The sequence below is a fragment of the Alexandromys fortis genome, unplaced genomic scaffold, assembly GCF_014885135.2.
Source record: "Alexandromys fortis isolate MF-2015 unplaced genomic scaffold, M_Fortis_MF-2015_v1.1 scaffold_274, whole genome shotgun sequence".
In the NCBI taxonomy this organism is placed as follows: domain Eukaryota; kingdom Metazoa; phylum Chordata; class Mammalia; order Rodentia; family Cricetidae; genus Alexandromys; species Alexandromys fortis.
In genome coordinates this window covers 1,137,719-1,157,038 of record NW_026068142.1, presented here as the reverse complement: position 1 = coordinate 1,157,038, position 19,320 = coordinate 1,137,719, and the positions used below count along the sequence as shown (strand labels likewise).

Sequence of the window (19,320 nt, the reverse complement as noted above, 5' to 3'; positions counted from 1 at the left end):
AACCCAAAACTCTTTACAGTTTGTAAAGGAACTGTTGTTGCCAGAGAACTAAATCTTTCTTGCAATCTGTATTTGTTGCTTTTCTCCTGCTGTGACAAAATACAGGCCAGAGCCCTCTGAGGGAGGAAGAAGGGTACAGCCTGTCCCAGTGCAAGAGTCAGGTTGCCCGAGGCACCATCAGCTGCTCATATTAGGTCTGCTCTGCAGTCAGAGAGCAGAGAGAGGCTGATGCTGATGCTCATTCAGCTCGTGGCCTTCTCCATTTTATTATTCCTGCCAGGACCCTCTCCCAAAAAATGTGCTACCAGCTAGGGTCCATCTGCTCACTTTGATAAACCTAATGTTAAAACCTCCGGCACAGACATGCCCAGTTGTCTTCTGGATGTGTCTAGTGCCTGTCAAGCTGACCGTCACTACTACACATCAAACAATTGATGTCCCTAGGCATGTACCATCTTACAAGTATTTTCTTCCTGTTGATTGGAGAATTCATGCAAGTATATAGCATAGAAACTACATTTGTCTTCTCTGCTATTTTTGTCCTGTATACTAAATTGTTTCTCCAAAGTAGTTCTTTTTTTTTATTATCAATATATCAGGTGTGTTATTTTAAGTTATAGTGAATATTGTCTGTTTATTCATAAAATACTGGTTTTTCTGACCTTAATTTTAATTTCCAATTTAAATTCAAAAGCTTATGGATTTTGAATTTATTTCAAGGTGTCTTAGAATAAAGGTATAGTGGTTATAGGCAGTATTTTAAGTTTCAATTTGTAATTTGGGTTTCAGTTATAATGGCATTTGGAGATTGAAGCTTTTTTAAATTTTCATTTTATTTATTACTCTGGGCATGTGATACTGGGTATGTGAGCACAGGTGTACACACCAAGATACACATGTGGGAGTCAGAGGATGCCTTTCAGGAGCAACTTCTTCCCTTCCACATGTGTGTGCCTTAGCTGCCTCAGGGACACACCTGTCCCCAGAGCCAAGAGACTTGTTTCCTGAGTGCTGTGGATCCCAGCATCACCTGGGTGTCCCAGTGATGTGGCGACACCTGAAGACCTCCTAACCACCGCTTCTCTTTTCTTTCCGTGTCTGCAGTTATCCGGCTGTCTGTGACTTCCTGCAGCACAATAACCTGTTGTCCATCCTCCGAGCCCACGAAGCCCAGGACGCGGGGTGAGTGCTGCTGAGGGTTTCTCACAGCTGTCAAGTCCTCAGGTGTTCCTCACCCAGCTTAGGCCCAGCAGAGTCCGTTTGGCCAGACTCAATTCCAGGAGGAACTTGTTTTAAAATGGGCTTGTAGCAACTCAGGTGTGGCAGAGTTGCTGGGGCTACGTGACTGCTGAGGTCTGGGGAATTCCTCTCTAACATTCCTCTATCTTTAGAGGGGAGAAATCTGTTTCCATTTGTTTTCTTAAGGACTCGTTTTCTTAGAGGCACCTCCCCTTATTTCTTTCAATTCTTGCAATCACTATGTACCAAGGAGGAAAACCAGCAGCTACCTCTCGGTCTCTGAACCAGTGTGGATGAAAGTCACAGATATTTAGAAGTTATTATATAAGTTGTAGGCTTGTTTTAAAGGATTCCACTCCTGTTCTTTGTAGAGTTTTATAGGGGGAAAATTAGGAAATTAATTGAACAATAGAAAATAATAATACCATGTTCTGACTGTCAAATAATTCCACAGAATTAATTTTTTATTTGGTGAATTCTTAAAACCTAGTTTTAAGAGTTTGGAAAACCAAGAAATGTCAAGTGTTTACCTCAATGTTTTGTGAGAGAGAGAGAGAGAGAGAGAGAGAGAGAGAGAGAGAGAGAGAGAGAAGGCCTTTGCTTGCCTTTAAAGAAACAAACTCATCCTTTTGAATTTTGCCCTTTTCTGAAAAGTGAAAGCACTCCTTTTTAAAACCTGCGTGCTGAAACAGGGTGTGTATGCTTCTCCATGGTATCCTCTGTGGCACCTGTCCCTGGCACATGACAGAAGCTAAAGTCCCTTCCAAGCAGTGCCTGGGGAGGTAGGAGCTAATCCGGCATCGTACAGTGTATAATCGCTGACCCTTGAAGTGACCTGTTCATCCACACAATGCCCGGACCCTCAGAGCTGTTTGAGCTCAGGGGTGCAGAGTCCATGTTATTCCTGGTGTTTTGTTTTGTTTTGTTTTGTTTTGTTTTGTTTTCCAGCAAGCTAGACATTTAGAACAGATATATCTTAATCACATTGCATACCTGAGATTGCTTACTTGGACACAGTTGACTTAACTGGCTAAAGTCAATTAGCATCAAATATTTTTGTTTAAAATGAGCAGTTTCTTAATTGTTTGGGTAAGTTGAGGACATGTCGTGTAGTTTCGTTATTTATTTTATTTACTTAATCTTGAAGTAGCCCTAAGCAACCTCACCTTATAAAGTCCAAGTACTAGTAGGAATATGTGTCATAACCAATTACTCTTCCCTTGAGAAGCCCCAGCTTGCTCGCAGCATATCTGATAGATAGTCAATTAGTCTTTTAATAAAGTTTTCTTGTTCCTTTGGGGAAGAAAGGGTGTATTATTGTTTAACACTATGACAACCCCTGCCCTACCCCAAACAAAGCATAACTCAATAACAAAATACATCGGAAATATTTTAAAAGGTTTTTAATTGGGTGTTTCTTTTGGGAAAAGCCAATGTCTGAGTATTTCCAGAAAGAAAAAAATCAAAATCTGTTTAGAATTTAAACCATTAAAGTGGCTGTCCATGTAAAGGTGCTATTTGGGCAACTCTTAGAACTCAGCAACCAGGGAAAAGGAAAAGGACAAAAATTTTAAATATATATATATATATATGAAGAAACGATAAGATTGTGTTGTATATGAATGCTTCTAAGTTAATATTTATAATTCATAAGACAGAAATCATGAGACACATTTTCGTGGGGATGGAAAAAGAGGCCCTGCCTCCTGTTCTTTTCGATAGATAATTGAAGTGTTATATTGCGAATTATTTTTGTCCTGGTAGAAGAGAAGTAATAGGGTGGTTTCTTTTCAGAAGTTCTCATGGATGCTCTGTTCATTACCAGTTGATCAAATCTCACCCTGCTGAGACAATAACCTTTGCTGTGCAGACACCAGCAGAGACCGATAATACAGACAATTCTAAAATAGAATGTCTCAATTAGCAAAATTCATAGATGTGATGAGACATTCTTGAAGGAAAAAAGTATCACTGTATCCTACGAAATCACTCAAGTAGAAGGTTTATATGTAACCTTGTCTAGAATGGTTTGTAGAATGACTGGCCTGGGTCTCAGCTCTCTGGACTGGCCGGTCTCTGAAAACTCTAGCCTGTATGTTTTCTGTTGAACACCTGGAAGTGAATTATACTTCTTCTGGATTCCACCCACCCCTGAGGCTTGCTAAGTTTAAAAGCTACCCATTTGGAACACCACACATGTGATTGGAGATTTGCATTCCTGTTGCTCCTGAAATAGATCCGTGCCTATGTTCAAAAGACTTAGAGAGATTTGATTTAGCATATGTCATTGGATCCTCTTTGAAAGGCGGAACTTAACTGAGTTCCTGTTTGCAGATGTAGATAGTTGGGTGTCCGTGCTCATTCCCCTTACCTTGTGTTTGTTGCCTGTAGGTACCGCATGTACAGGAAAAGCCAAACAACAGGCTTCCCTTCTCTGATTACAATTTTCTCAGCACCAAATTACTTAGATGTGTACAATAACAAAGGTAAGTTGCTTAAAACGATTCTGACTTGACTGTTAACATTTTGTTACCATTCCTCTTTTTGCTAGTCCCTTATATGCTTAAAGAAAGAAAGGGGTTCAGTTGTCCAGAGGTGGGGTTTCTGCACTGCTACTACTTAGCTGTTTTCTAGACTGTATGTGATGTATAACAGAGATACTATCTTCTCTCTAGTAGATACAGACTTATTAAAAAAAATAGTGATTGCAGGTAACCCAAACTCATGCTCCTTAAAAAGGCTACATGTGTATACTGCCCCTGTAGCTGTGTTTGTTCAGCAAACCTGTGTCTAGCAAAAGAGAAGTTACAATTTAAGATTACAATAGGATTTATGGAGCCCGTACCATGAAGTCACCTTCTGAGCTGAACAAGTACAGGTTCAATTCTTTAAAAGGAATATGAAGCTTCAAGGTAAATCTTAGCTGGCTCTCCCTGTTTCTATATGCAAAGCGAATGCCTATACTCAGTGCTTCTCACGGACTCCTTCAACCAAGAAGTCATGAATTGGGATGCAACCCACAGTGCTGAACTGGCGTTCTGAAATGCCCTACCTGCTTCCTGAACAAACAGGGAAGCCAGAGGGCATTATATGCTGGCTGGGAGGAAAGGGGACCTGAATGAGTCCGGTCTACCTTCCACCAGGAAGTTGAACCCTGGTTTTAAAATGACTTGGTGTGCTTGATGTGTCAGAGCAGGGGACAGAATGTGGAGAAAGGATTAATTAGTAGCCATTGGTCAGGGTATTATGGAGGGAATGTCTCTTTAGCAAAAGAGACATCAGTCAAATAACGCATGAGGTGAAGAATAGCCCAGGCAGGGCAGGGAAGCGCGAATCCTGTTCCTGAGCATGCTGGACACTGGAATTAGAGCAGTACATGTCTTCATCTGTGTGATGGCTATCCTCTGACAGAAGGGCATCCAGGCCTGGACCCTGACAGCCCCCAGAAGCCAGGGTAGGTCACCTTTCCTTAATGGGACGATTGAATAACGAATAGTGAAAAGCAGAGAAAGGACATTTATTTCCTGTACCCATGTCGCAAACAGGGACAGAGAGATCTAGTTAGCCTGCCCCTTCCAGCTACATCTTTAAGGTCCTGACATGAAACTTAGGTTTAAATAGAGAGCAAGAGGCATGCACAGTGGAGACGCTGTGGTCAAGGTGTGGTCCAGGCCATCATTACTGTCCGGCTCTGACTGTTGTCAGCGCTAAGTAAATTCTCTTTCTAGGATGCCACTTCCCCTTCTGGCTGGCACCATGTGTCAACTTTCTTTTCTTCTACCAGCATGAGATTCCTGGGGGAATTCCAATTTCTTGGGGTCTATTGTTTCAACACTATAGTAGGGCAAATGTGGGGCTTATAAGTCTGCCTTTGAAATATTTTCTTCCTGCCAGGATCGTCACGCTCCTCCCTTCCTCCTATGCTTTCTAATGTTACCAGGAATCCTGCTCCAAAAGGCAAAATGGCCTGTCTTCCTACTGCCCCGCGCCTCATCCTGTCCCTCTCTCTGCACGCCTGTTTTGCCTGCAGTGAGTGGATACTACCCCCAGACCTTTCTCTCAGCTCTGAGAGTGAGGAAAGCTAGACAGAGTGTGCTGTAGCTGCCGAACTGTTTCCGAGGCCACACTGACTATGACAGGCCTCCCTTGAAGCTAAGGCTGGAGGTATCCATGGACGTGGAACAGCCATGGTTCCTAGCAAAGATGTGCTGTCCTTAGAGAGGCAAGAACTCCAAATATAATAGGGCATACCGTCTGCCTCCTGTGCTCCGAGGCAGTCCTTAAGCAGGATGCTGGGGACTCACGGACAGTCTGAGCTGTTAATGGGGATCCACGGGAAATGCATTTGGCAAGAAGGAATTTTCTGAATAGTTAGGGAACGTCTTGTTTAAAATTTTGATCCAGACATAAAAGGACCCTCAGTTTTTGTAGGAAAGATATAAAAAGTCAAGGCGAGTGAATTTTTAAAGCAACAAATTTATTTTGAATTAAACTAATAAAAGGTAATTACTTGGATTAGTTAGATGAAGGTTTTCAACATTTGTCTGGGCGTGGACATTGGGCCAGAGCATTTCGCACCATGCTCCTGTAATCCGCCTTAAGTATGTACAGTGTAAACATTGTGCTACAGTCTTTCAAAGGTTTTTCTGTAAAGTCTAAGGAACAATAAGAAAGGCACCTGCTAGTCTGTAATGTCAGCCCTTGGGAGGTGATCAAGACTAGAAGGGCATCATCAGCCACCAATGTCCACACTAACCTGGGCTAAATGATACCCTATCACAGCCAAACAAGCAAACAGAAAGCGCCAAGGAAGAGAATGCCTTCCCAAAACACTTTCATGACATAGTCATTGACAAATAGCACAGACTATTCTTCGGCACTTAGGAGAGTTAAATACAACCCAAGGCATTAAGAATGAAGACAATCGGATGTCATTCCAGATTGCCCTTAGACCCTTCTTCCCATTCTTCCATGTAGCAGTGTTTCTTGGGGGCAGAAAACTCCTTCTCCTAAACTGAGTATGTCGCCTCTTGGTGCACAGTTCCAGCATGATAACCAGGGACTTGAGCACAGGAGAAGGCAGGGATCTGCTGCTGTCTTTGAGATCTGTGTGGCTCTTCAGCTCTTATCTCTTGCTTTGGGTTAGTCACAGTCCTTTGGGGAGAGGAGGTAACTGTTTGCATGTGGGGAACCTTTTCATAAAGCAGAAATTCTCTCAGGAGAAAAGAGAGACTGAACGAGAAAAGAAAGGTGTATTCTTCCATTGGAACATAATGTCAAAAGACTTTTGTGTCAGATTTCTGAAGCACTTTACAGCTATTATGCTAACAGCTTGTACAGTATATGGGAGTGGGAGTCAATTATTCACTGCTAACAGCGTGGATTGCTTGATTTGAATAAAATCAATGTTAGCTAGAATTTTAAAAAGCCAGGCAACAAAACTGAGTTGCAAGACTTTCAGCGACATAATCGATGGGAGAACAGCAGGGGGGGGGGGGTTCTGTGAGGTAATCTTTGACGGTTAGAGACGATGACCACCAAGAACAGTAGTCACACTATGGTTAGTGAAGCTTCTGCACAATGAGACAGAAATGACCCTCTCAGGCCAGGTGAAAGTATGAGAATATAACGGGCTTATGGTGCGACTTCCAAACCAAAGCTAGCATGGGCCAGACGTGTGTTTAATGTGCAGTTGTTTCCATTCGGAGCTGTTCCTGCCCGCAGTTCATCGGCAGCGTTTGGAAAGTTGGTGAGACTGAAATGAACGTCTCATCCTTTGTTGTCCCCTCATTAGCTCAGTTGGTATCTGTCCTTTCTTGTCAGCCTTAGCACAGTTACTTCCTCTCCCCTCCCCCTACTCTGTGGGCTCCTGAGAGATGCCTGGGCGAGAGATGGAAGTTCAGATCACAATTATCCCACCGCACACTGACTTCATTTACATCTACAGGATATGCAGTGACAGCTCTATAAAGCGAAGGAGAAAATGCTCTTTTGTAAACCACGAATGGGGTTGCTTTAGGATTACGGACTATGCAGCATATAGAGTCCATCATCTTTTCGTATGTTCTGTCATTATCTGCCACACGTTAGTGCACGGCTCCTTAGCTACTGTCTTCCCTTGGCTGTTCATGTGCAGGTTCACCACGGATGTTTTAACCTTTGTGAATTATCTCCCTTCTTCTAAATAACCTGGAAAAGCAAACCTTAGCAGCTTCTCAACTTAATCCCTGAACAAATTTCAGCCGTGCACCCACCCTCATGTCTCTCCTCATCTAGAATACTTTGCTTACACCCCTATGCATTTCACTGGATTAGCTGTACCCATAAGGATGCAATGCATGCTTCCTGAAGATTTCTCTTTGATTATGTATGAGTCCGATCATAATCTCTTATGTATAGCACTTACTTTTTTCCCCTAATTAGCTCTCTCATGTATTTCAGTCACATGCCAGTCAGATTAACTTTCTGAATCCCAGCGTTTGTAATGTCCATCGTACAGCCACGTTTTATACCTTTGTTTCAGTTATGTTTCCTATCTCAGCAATAAAAAAGATAACACCCTGACAAATGCACCTTAAAGGAGAAAGATTCGGTCTTGGCTCACAGTTTAAAGTTACAGTCCATCCTAGTCAAGAAGCGAGAGTGATCGGAGCCAAAGGCAGCCCCTGACCTTGCATCAGCCGTGAAGAACCAGAGCTTAAAAACTCACTCTCCCCTTCTAGTACAGCCCAGGAAGTGGTGTGATGCACAGTGGTCGGTCTTCCACCTCAGTACCTTAGTTAACCCAATCAGTGTACTCACCCACAGGCTTGCCTGGAACCCATCTCCTAGTGACCTTCAGATCTCGTCAAGTTGGCAGTTGAGATTAAACATCAATGCCTGGTACATACAAGGCAGGCAGCACATGCATTGATTAGTACTTCCTCTTTAGGGAAATGCGGTCGTCACAGTCTCATTGTAATAAGTGGCCACCCATAAAAATGACCAACTATATCTAATTCCCAACAACACCGAACAAGTTTATATTAGTAATTTACTACTGCCTTTTTCTGCTACAGTAATTAGCTACATAGAATGCACCATGCTGCAGGGGATCTGGGCTATGTGTTAAACTTGGTCTTTGCCCTAATGTGCCTTAGGCTCTGTTATCATGGTAGACAAAATTCAGTACTTCTTTCAGTAAAGATTTAATATGTTTGAGCAGTGCTATAAGGAAGAGAAAAGCAAGATAGATGAGTGGAAATTAATCCATGAAGACAGGAATAGCTTAACTCAAAAAGAGACAGTGAAGAGCAAAATCATTTGTGACTAGCAAAAAGCTGGACCAGATACAAATGGTGCTTTGGACAATTCAGTTTGACCAGATCTTGGAATAAACGTCCGGCGAAGAAAAATAACACTGTATTTTATACCTTCACAGAAACAGACAGGTCCTTTAGATTCTTAAAGTGTAACTGCCCTTATAGATTAGCCTCTCCCCATCAGTGTTGACAGGAAACCTTCTGTCTCTAAATGTGACTGAACAGAATCTCAGGTAGGTGACAAAGGTGTCCCCACCGAGCCAGTTCTCAGGTTCCGATGAGTTCTTGGATGAGTGGGTGAGTGGATATATACAGACATGGGATGTATGCAGAGATATGTTAGTGTACATACCAGGGATCTGTGGCTGAGCTCCAGAGTCGGCTACTGACAGGTGGTAATGGTAAGGACATTTATTAAATGTATTTTTGTATGTGAGAGGATGGCAGCAAAACTCAGCAGTCAAGACCAGACGTGAAAATGGCCGTGGGGAAAAGTGTCAGTGGAGTGTTAAGGGGCGTGAGGAAGAGTGTGGTCAAAATTTAATCTAGGACGTGAGCGAGAGAGCATCATTTGTCAGACGGTTGAGATTCACAACTGCACAGACTAGGATGTTTGGGATTTTTAGGTTAGATGATCTGAATTGCTCATGAAAAGATTTCCTCTATCAAATCTTGATGTTTTCAAATCGTCTACAACGAGAAGGTAGTCACGGTCTTGAGAAAAGTACAGAGAAATCAGTCATAAGTAGAAACAGAGTGCCATCTCATCAAGAAGAGACTAGTAACAGAGCACTGGTTAATGGCTGACTTAAGGATCCAAAGGTGAATGAATCATCTTGACAATCATGATGTGGACGCTCTCCAGCAGACGCATTTTAGAAGCTGTTTTGCTGAGGTCCTTAGCTCCTAGCGGCATCCCTCCATGGCCCTCTCTATGTAGTAAGATGTCATCACACCCAAGAAGCTTGGTTCATCTTGACCGTGATCTCCCAGCATTGCCGCCTGGATGTTGATATTCTATCCCTCGGTTTATAAATGAAATTCAAAGTCAACTAGATGATCGTCCTAGTCATGGGTGGGAGAAGCGCGGGTGGGTCTTCTGGAAGGAGAGCCGGGCATCTGTGCCCAGGCATCCCTGAGTAATCTATATGTCTCTTGTTATACAACCTATCAAAAAACTCATTTCCCTACAAAATTAAATAGTGGTTTAATTTTTTGCTTTGCTTTGTTTTTTATTATTACTGTTTTAGTTTTTAGGAAAATGTCTGTTTCTGCAGAGCCCGGTGCCTAACTTAGATTACATAAGCAGGCAATGCTTTTCTCCGGTAACTGCAGGCTTAAGGGGGCTCACTAGTGGCTTTACAAGTTGCCTAAGATTCAGCCGCAGAAATTTCCCCACAGCAGGGCCTTCTTGCCACTTGCTCTCCCCTCATCCCCTCGAAAGCTTGAGATCCTGCTAATTGGGCCTGAGCAACTTTTTACCTCAAATCACATATGAATATAAAAAGTATAAACATAGAACCATTACAATGTTTTGTAATTTGTATTTGCTGATGAGTTATAAGTCATAAGTTATAAGTTTTATTGTTTTTGTTAACACTTTTATTTGGGGTATGAAACAAAAACCATTTAAGATACTCAATTTTGTACTGTTTCTTTTTCATTTGTTAAATAATCATTCTAGTTCTTGACTCCTTATAATCATGGTAGAATCATCTGCACTACAAAAATAACACTTGATGATTATTCTTAAGCCTAAGGTCTCCTGAGAAACTGGACCATAAGCCTTTACTGAAAGATGAATCAGAAACCAAAAATAGAACCCTTTAACGTTCATTACTTTTCGTTACTAGTTTGAGGGCTTAGAAAAGAGCTTCACGTAGACATATAAGCTGGGGAAAACTCAAAATTAGGTGGGTTTGGTTGTTCTGATAAATTGCTCCTGTCGGATGGAAGGATGGAAATCTACCTTGGAGCATTCAGCAGTGTGTGATTGTGCTCTTCCTCTCGTGTGTAGGACCCTGTCCTGAGCACGAATCCCACTGTAACGCTTTCTGTTTCCTTCCCATGCTCACCTAGAGTGATGCCCCTTCATATTTATACTTACAGAAGGAAGCGGGTAACACATGTTTTACATGGACGTCCAGTGCTCACAGTGTACTATACGTATGGTATTTAGGTTATTCCTGCAGTTGTATACACTCAGAGCAACATTTTAAGTGCTTACCATATGACAGACCAGGCTCAGAGAGTTCCTCTGTGTAAATTGTTGTGATCTTTCAGTTTTTACAGATTAACCACCTTGTAATCTTGTTGCTTTTGTTGATAAATAAAGAGTCCTCAGGAGACAAGTGGTGACATGGTAGAAGTTGAATCTCAGTGGTTTGATTTTGGAGTCCACACTGGCCACCCCCATCCGTCACACTGTTCCGCCAGTGCCTGTCTGCATCAGCGTCCTCGGGGCAGGACGCACATGACCTGCCTCCTCACCCATAGCCCTTCCGTGTGTACGTGACAGTAAGAAAGGAGAGCTTTTCAGATGCAAGTCCTTTCCTGACACTGTAAGACTGTATAAACATTATGCATCCAGATATTGCATTGTTGGTATGGGAATACTTTTTACATTGTTTTCTAAGATAAGTAATCCGGCTCTCATTTTAAGTGTGTCCCTTGGAGCATTTACCCCCTCCTTGGATTCGGTCAGCTCTGCTGTATGTGTGCTGTTACTAGAAGCCAACTGTTAAACAGGATCATTTCAGACAAGCCTTCCCTGGCATCGACGTAAACATTCCATGTGTGGGAAGGAAGTAAAATAGGATTTTGCACATTAAGGTTTAATAACTTTGAATTCCTCCCACTACATGTTTTAATTCATTAATTGTGTATGTGTGTGTATTGGAATACAAGTGTGCCTTTGCCACAGGATGCCTGTGGAGGTCAGAGGAAAGCTCTCAGGAGGCACTGGTCTCCTGCCACCTTATAGGACCTGAGCATCGAACCCAGTCATCACTAAACTATACTCCACATTTTAATTGAATTGGTCTGTATAGACCCCTTTTGTAGCAGCTGTAGCAGCATCCCCACTTTTTCAGAAAGCACCACTACATAATGAGTTTCATCAGGGGGGTCATCGCAAACCTTCAGCAAAGGAATAGCCCGAGGAAGATACTTGCTTCTTGTTGCTCATTGCCTATAAAACTCCCTGAATTTCATTTCAGAAGATTGTGTAGATCTAAATATGTTAGAAAACGTCGTAAAGAGACCTACTATGGTGTAAGCTAATTGAACAATTTCTGAAAATGTTTTTAAACTTTCATTTTTATTTTATGTGTGTGGATGTCCTGCCTGGGTACATATCTGTACACCATGTGCATACATTACTCAAGAAGGCCAAGAGAGGGCACTAGAACCCCTGGGGCTGGAGTTACAGAAGGCTGTGAGCTGCCATGTGGGTGCTAAGAATCTAACCCAGGTCCTGTAAGAGCTCTTAATTGCTGAGCTATCTCTACAGCCCCTTAACAGATTTTAAAATGTCTTTAAATATCCCCAAATGTTAGTGAGAGTAAATGTATTAAGAATAAATTCTATTACCAACCCATTCGTTAAATAAAATGACCTTGGGAGGGTATCCTGGGATAAGCAGAACTACCCATTCTACCCAAATCCTGTTGGGTTTTTTTTTTTTTTACTGATTTAAGTTTTTATTTTTTAAAGATATTTTTGGAGTTGTCATGCCTCTTCCCCATCATGCTGAAGCCTGTATCCTTCCCACAGATCCTCTACTGAATGCCCTTTTACTAGTTGAACAAGAACAACTGGGAATGCATCTTGATACACTGAAATACATTTTTAATTACTCTAGTGGTTGATTAGATTCTTACACTGGATTGAAACCTACTAATCTAGGAAGCTCCACACAGCATTTAACAGAGAAAACAGAGGTAATGATATTGAGTCAGTGGATGGTCACTTGGTATTCATTATCTGAAAATGGTAGACCCTGAGAGCCTCTCTCTTGGTCTTTCCCCAGACAGTATCCATAGTCTTCCATGGAGAATAATGTTGATGGGAGGTCTGTGGCCATGGTGTTGCCAGGTAACCAGACCCAGGAGATGGTTATCTGTGCGCCATTACAGAGCTGCCTTTCTCTTTTCCGCCTATATCAAGCCTTGAGCTGGAGTTTGCGGTGCCTGTGTGGTAACTTTTATGACACCCTTGGTTCTGAGTCGCCGCTAAGTAGTCCATACACCTCATTTTATTTCTGAGGTGACAGGGTGTCTCTTTCCGACTTTCCACCTGCACCCGTTAGATTTCTGCCCCTATGTAATGAGTTCTGGCTTTAGCGTCATTTGGAAAACATCTTTGTCATTTACCTACCTTCTCTTTCCTGCTCTTTCCCCTTTTCCTTGCCTTTTCTCTTCCCTCCCTTTGATCTTTTCTTCACCACAACTCGTGCCAAGCGTGGCATGCATGACCTTAAATGAATAAAAGGATTTGTACATCTTCATCCTTTTTCTCCCACTCCTTCACCCCCAAATTCTGCATCCAAACAATCAGCATGTTTAAAACATTGGCTGATACGGTGCTTTCAAAAGAAACACAGGAGCCAAGGCAGAAGACTCCCACAGGAGGCCTGCCTGAACCACCCAGCAAACTGAAGTCTAGCCTGCACAAGAACTGTCAGGAATTAGAAAACTGTAAGATAGCACAGTGGTGGGGCTTGGTCTAGCATGTGAAAAACCCACATCCAGCCCTGTGCTGACAGAAAAAGAAAGGAGGGCATCGTGTGTCCAGATGAGCATGTGTGCATGCGCGGGTGAGTCCTAACATTGGGTCAGAGTCTTCACACAGAAGCATCTGATCCACTCTGTTTCCTTCATTGTATGAAAATCATCATCCATATTTTATACAAAGAAGTATGTAACAAAGTTTTAAAAGATATTTTAAGTTCCTTGACACAAATAAAAGCTGTATGGTGGCTAGAAATGCATTCCTGTCTAGCAGTTAAGGAGACTAAGGTGTACAAATGGGCTATACATGGGGATATGCCCCTGTGTCCCTGAGACTTACTGTAGAACTTCCATCTCTGACTGTTGTTGGAAGCTGTTCATTCATTTTCCCAGCTGTGCAAAACAATCACTTAGAAACTATATTAATTACAATACTGCTTGGCTTATTAGCTAATGCATATTTTTTGCTAGCTCTTACATGTCTATTATTTTATAATTTGCCACAAGGCTCATGACCTACTGTCAAGGTTCCAGCTGGAGGCTCGCATCTTTCTCCTCTGATAGCTACATGGCTTCTCACTGAGCCCGCCTACTCTCTCTATATATATCTCTTCCAGCCTGGCTATATTCTGTTAAGTCATTGGCTGAAAGCACCTTCTTTATTAACCAATAGAAGCAACACATATACAGAAGAACTTCCCACACCATCTGACCACACGACATTAATAATAATAAATAGCCCAGTAAGTTGCTGATTAATTTGTTTCCTCGCAGCAAACCTTCTGCTATGTATATATTCTGAAAATATGCTACATCCCTTAAATATGAAGCAAAGCTGCAGTTTACAAAATTGTGATTGCATTTCAAGTAGTAGATACCATTTATAGCCAGTAAGAGTAAAGACTCCTTGGCTCACTCACTACATGGAGCTGACTAATGGCTTGCCTGTGAAGAACTCTGCCTTCGACACTGAGTCACATAGTAAACCAGCTGAGTTTCTCATACCAACGATTGTCACTGTGGTTAAGTTAACTGGAAATTGAAGGCTTGTCATCCATCTTCACAAGTGGCTTGAGTGTGCGTTTTGTACCTAAGCTTGTGGTGTATAGGGCTTGCAGAGGCATTCTCTCAGCATGTACAGTAGCTATCATGGCTTGGTAAGTTGTTCTTTGCCTAAGCCATCGATGGTATTACAAACTATCATACATGAAAGCCATCAAGCAGGACACAGAATAGAGGCCAGAAGCTGGAATTAGAGTCAGATTTAGCATGCAACAAACCATGGAATCTATTCATGTAATGCATAGGATATTATGGAAAGGGTACATACATAGAATATACATGCATATGTTTCTATAATAATAAATAGAAACCATATCTCACAAAAGTAGTCTTTAGGAGAAAATACAAACTGAAAATGCACAGTATTTCTTCCAGAATCAGAAACCCCTTGCCTACGGCATCCCACACAGGTCAAAAACTGCTGCTAGAAAATATTCTGAGCACATGGGTCTCACTCTAGGACCTTTTTCTCCAAGCCTTTTGCCTCCTGTGGAGGTGGGACTTAGCGAAAGGAACACGGTAATGCTAGTTTTTCCACCAAAGCATCTGTGGGTGGGAAAATTGGAAGGAAGTCACATCATGGATCTATTATGCATTTTTTTTTTTTTTTTGCTATTTCAGGCTAGATTATGATGATTGTTCTTCTAGCATGCCCCCATTTGGTATCTTTCACACTTTTTTTGCTGTTCCTATCCTCTTCTCCAACTCTTTAAGATGGAAATAGATGATCAGTTACCGGTAAGGGGATGAAAGATGAAAGCAAGGGTGAGAAAAAGAATACACTTCGATTTGTGATCTCCCCTACCCTACAAGATGTGTGCTGAGTGTCTGGGCATGTTGGGAGCAGCATAGCATCATATATAGTTGATATGTACAATTGGGAGAGGTGTTTGTTTTCTCAGAGAAGGGATTGTGTATTCCTCTTGAAATCTGCCTGGAATGTGCTAATGTGCTAAGCTTGTATTTTGATGAGCTGGTTACTTCTTGGTATAAAGTTTTGAAAACTTTTCTTGAATTGGGTTTTGCTGTCCTTGTCATTTATTCTTACTTTGTTAGGAGCTTCTCTTAATATTGATAGAAAAAGATGTTGACAACTTGTGCAAAGTTCTTATTAAGTGAAATGTGTGTGTGTGTGTGTGTGTGTGTGTGTGTGTACGTGGTGGAGGTCAGAGGTAGACACTGGTGTCATAGTGTGCCCTAACAACTTTAAAATCACAGAAACTTCCTTTTCTAAGGATCTGACTATGGTTCAGAGATTTGGTGTGTGGTATGGCCCAGCAACATAATGATGTGTGGACTCTCTTCCTTGCGCTTCGCTGGATGCAAGGAGCCATTGATGCTACAGAAAGTAGTCAAGTATTTAAGGTAGAACCCCACAGTAGAGTCCTTGCCTTGTTTGCCATAATCGCAATAATAAGTAAATAAAGTCCAGTATCCATTTCACAAGCAGTGCTGAGCCCTTGGTTGCTACTTTAAAATATATGGAAACATGCCTTTGAAGATGAACTTCTTCAGGTGCAATGAAAATGATTGGACCAAGTAATTGCATAATTCTAAAATGATTTATTCTGACATCACAAGAAGAACGAGCCTCCAAATGTATAGGGTTAGTAGTCCTCCCTCTCTGCATCGGGGTCTCTTCTGGCAGATTTTCACATCTGCAGCCACAAGAGAGAGCCATTTGTTTCCATGCTGTCTGGTCTGCTGTAAGTCACGGTAAATAACTTCAGGCCCACAAACATGTCACGGTGTCTCTGCATCCCTCTGGGACACGTGTAAGTGACGTCACGTCCTGGAAAAGTGACAGTGGTTGATAGACAGGACGCTTGGTTTTTGTTTTGTTTTGTTTTCTTTGTTTCTCCCAAAAATTTTAGTAGGTGTCTCCAGTGTTTGTGCAAATACAGTCATCTGAATTTTGTTCACTGCACGTGTGTCTCAGATGTTTCAGAGAGAAGCACACTCTCAGGACTCCAGATGAATTTTGTAATTGGTGGCAGGCGGGGGCAGGTGTCAGAGAAGGAAGATGTGGGAGGTGGAAGATGAAATGTTAACTGAATTTTGTGAATGTAGATGTTTCAGACTTATGGGGCTGTTTTCTTATGTATTGTGATAATACATAATTATCGTGCAAAAATGTCAAAGCTTTTGAGTAACTTGTGAATGTGAGCTGCTCAGAGGGTTCTAACACGACTATGTCATGTCAATGCAGAAATCTATGGATGGTCTGCATTTTAAGTTAAAATTCATGATTTTTATGCAGAGAATAAGGAAAAGTCCCATAATAATAGCCTACAGAATCACCGAGAACACTGATCTGTCATTGTATTAATTATGAGGGTTTTTTTTTTCTAAAATTTTATTAATGCCACATAAGTGGGAAAGAGTTCATTTAAATTTTCTAGATAAACTCTCATGTTCAGGGAAGGAAAGTGAGACTTAGCCTAGAGACATTAAGTGACCCTGGAATGTCTGAAGTAATTAGTGACAAAATAGTGTTGTTCAGGTGCTTGGCCTTCCAGACTTCTGTTCATCTTTAGAGAGTAATGTGTAAGGAAAACTAGTCTGTCCAAACTTTGGTCGGCATTGAATGCTTTGTGTTGCTATGGCGACTGTGTGTATATGCGAGATAGATGGTTTGTATTTAGGCCAGAGTTGGCTTCTACTGTTTGAAAGTGTGGACGAGCACTCATTTCACCTCTGCTTACTCTCCCAAGGAGAAATGGTGAGAACACTTCAGTCAAACATGGTGATTTGTGATTATGTGTATAAAGGTCCAAACCGAGTGCCCCGCTATGCCCAGTTGCTAAGTGTACTCCTATTGACATGTATCATTCCCATCATTAGTAAACAAAATAAGCGGTCATAGCCTTCTCAGGAGGTCCTGAACTAAGCCGTGACAAGCTGATGTTGAAACAAACGAACCACTGCTGCCTCGCTGCTCCACAGAACACAGCCTCTCTTTCATTCACCGACAGGGCAGCCTTCGATGGGGAACTTGCATCCCGTTTTGCTCGAGCATGTACTTTGGCAAAAGTTGAACCATCTTTAAACATGAACACCACATCCAAAGCTAAATCAGTATCACAGCTAGGACTCGCATCCGTGCATGTATAATTTATGAAGGACAGCGGGGAATAGCGGAAAGGAACGGGTTTAGTGTCAGGAAAAGCTGAGGAGAAAGGGGTGAGATGTGTCTGTTGTTGGTTGCATAATCTGAGCAAGTTTCTCCATTTCCCCAGTGCAGTTGCTCTGTCTGCAGATAAGGGCATGTGTCCTCTCCCTCTCCACTCTCTTTTCCTCCTCCTACCCCCCCCGACACACACACACTGCTTCTCAGATTTCTTTTGAGAATCTAGTGATGTATTTCATAAAGCTTCTCCCTGTGTTCCATCCAGGGCAGTGTTGCTCAGGCCCTAACTAGGAATGGACCCCAAGACCTTGTGTGAATACCAGCATCCACAGATGTTCACGACCCATACATTCAATGGTGCAGTGTGTCCTTAACCTACAGACATCATCCTCTATGTCACATATCACTTATAATAGCGGGCACAGCGGCAGTGCCCTGTGAAAAGCGGCTACGCTGAACTGATTAGGGACCGATGGCAGGAGAAGTTCAGTATTGACGCAGTTTTCCTTTTCACCCAACCTTTGCAGGCAGGCTTGGTGGAATCCATGTGTATGGAATCCATGGTTAGCAAGGGCGAGCCCCCCCCCCCCCCGTGTGTCTCTTTTCTCCTGCTAAACTACCACCTGGTGTTAATAAAACATTGTGGGAGGGGGTTAAGGAACAATTACTCTGAAAAGACAGCTTTGAACCCTGAAAGATTCTTCTGAAGATATTAAAACAAATGCAATGGTAACAAATTGTAAAAATCTTAGCATGAATCTTGTGCTCAGATAATAATGTAGGACACTAAAAATACTTGGTCCTGAAGATCAGAAATGTGGGTACGGTAATTTGTCAAGGTGTTTTTATGGTTGTTTTGCTTTGCTTTTGGCAAATGGCGTGTTGCATAAATAATAGGACAGTGCAAAAAGGCCATTTCCAGAAATGTATGCAGGATTCCATATTCTCTCAGAAGAGGAGAATTCCAGCTCCCTTCCAGTCTATGCTAACTGTACCATCTCTGTTCCCAAAGTGTCTGATTCTATGTTTTCTGGAGCTATATTAATCAACTAGGTCTATAATTCAAAGCACAAGCCTCCCTGCACACAAATACAAGTTAACTGTAAGTTGCTAAAAACATCCACATCTTTAAAATGCAGCCTAATGCTTACAGTAGGCAAATCATAACACGAAAAGATGTGTGTTTTCTGAGTCCGGGCACTCATCATGCCTACTGAAAAGACTGTGTTGGTCCTGAGTCACAGTTTCAGTTCCTTGGCCATCTGGCATGCATCCAGATCCACGATAGGGTGAAAAGTCTTCCGTGGAGGAGACCAAAAGGGTGGGATGAGGGCCATTGCTTGAATGTTGTAGAAGGGTTGGGAGGATTTGTTTCAGCCTCTCAGATCAAGTCTGAGTAAAATGCTACAGGAGACAAGAAAACCTAAAGCCTATTTAGATACATATATGTAGTTTGACCCTTATCAATGTTCCCTGCCATCTGTATGTAAGTCTAAGCTTTTAGAATTCAAGGAAGAGACATGATCTGTCTATCAAAGAGAACCAAGAAGGGCTCCACTGAGAGGACGGAGTTTGGGCTCAGACCCCGGCAAAGAGCTTGGATTTCATAGAAATCCACGACAGGAAACATTCCAGATGAGGCATCGGTTTTGGAAACATTGCTATGTTAAAGAGAGCATTGTCTCAGAGACTCTGCATTGCTGTGAAAACGCAAACCCAATGAAGGCATTTTATAGATGTTTAAAGACTTGTTCTGTGATCTGTAATCACAAAGTTAGAGCATATTTCTCATATAGAGGTCAGCTTAAAATGCAAAGTAATACAACAACTCTCTGTATTGGACCAGTCAATGTAGACA

General features: G+C 42.0%; 1 protein-coding gene across 1 annotated transcript in view; it reads left to right on the top strand.

Annotated features, from left to right (window-relative positions):
- Positions 1-19,320, top strand: part of Ppp3ca (protein phosphatase 3 catalytic subunit alpha) — a 277,153-nt gene that overhangs the window by 225,467 nt on the left and 32,366 nt on the right. Inside the window, exons 7-8 of the mRNA XM_050126830.1 lie at positions 1,105-1,182; positions 3,631-3,725. Of these exons, the coding sequence (XP_049982787.1) occupies positions 1,105-1,182; positions 3,631-3,725 (173 nt within the window). The remainder of the gene's footprint in view (positions 1-1,104; positions 1,183-3,630; positions 3,726-19,320) is intronic.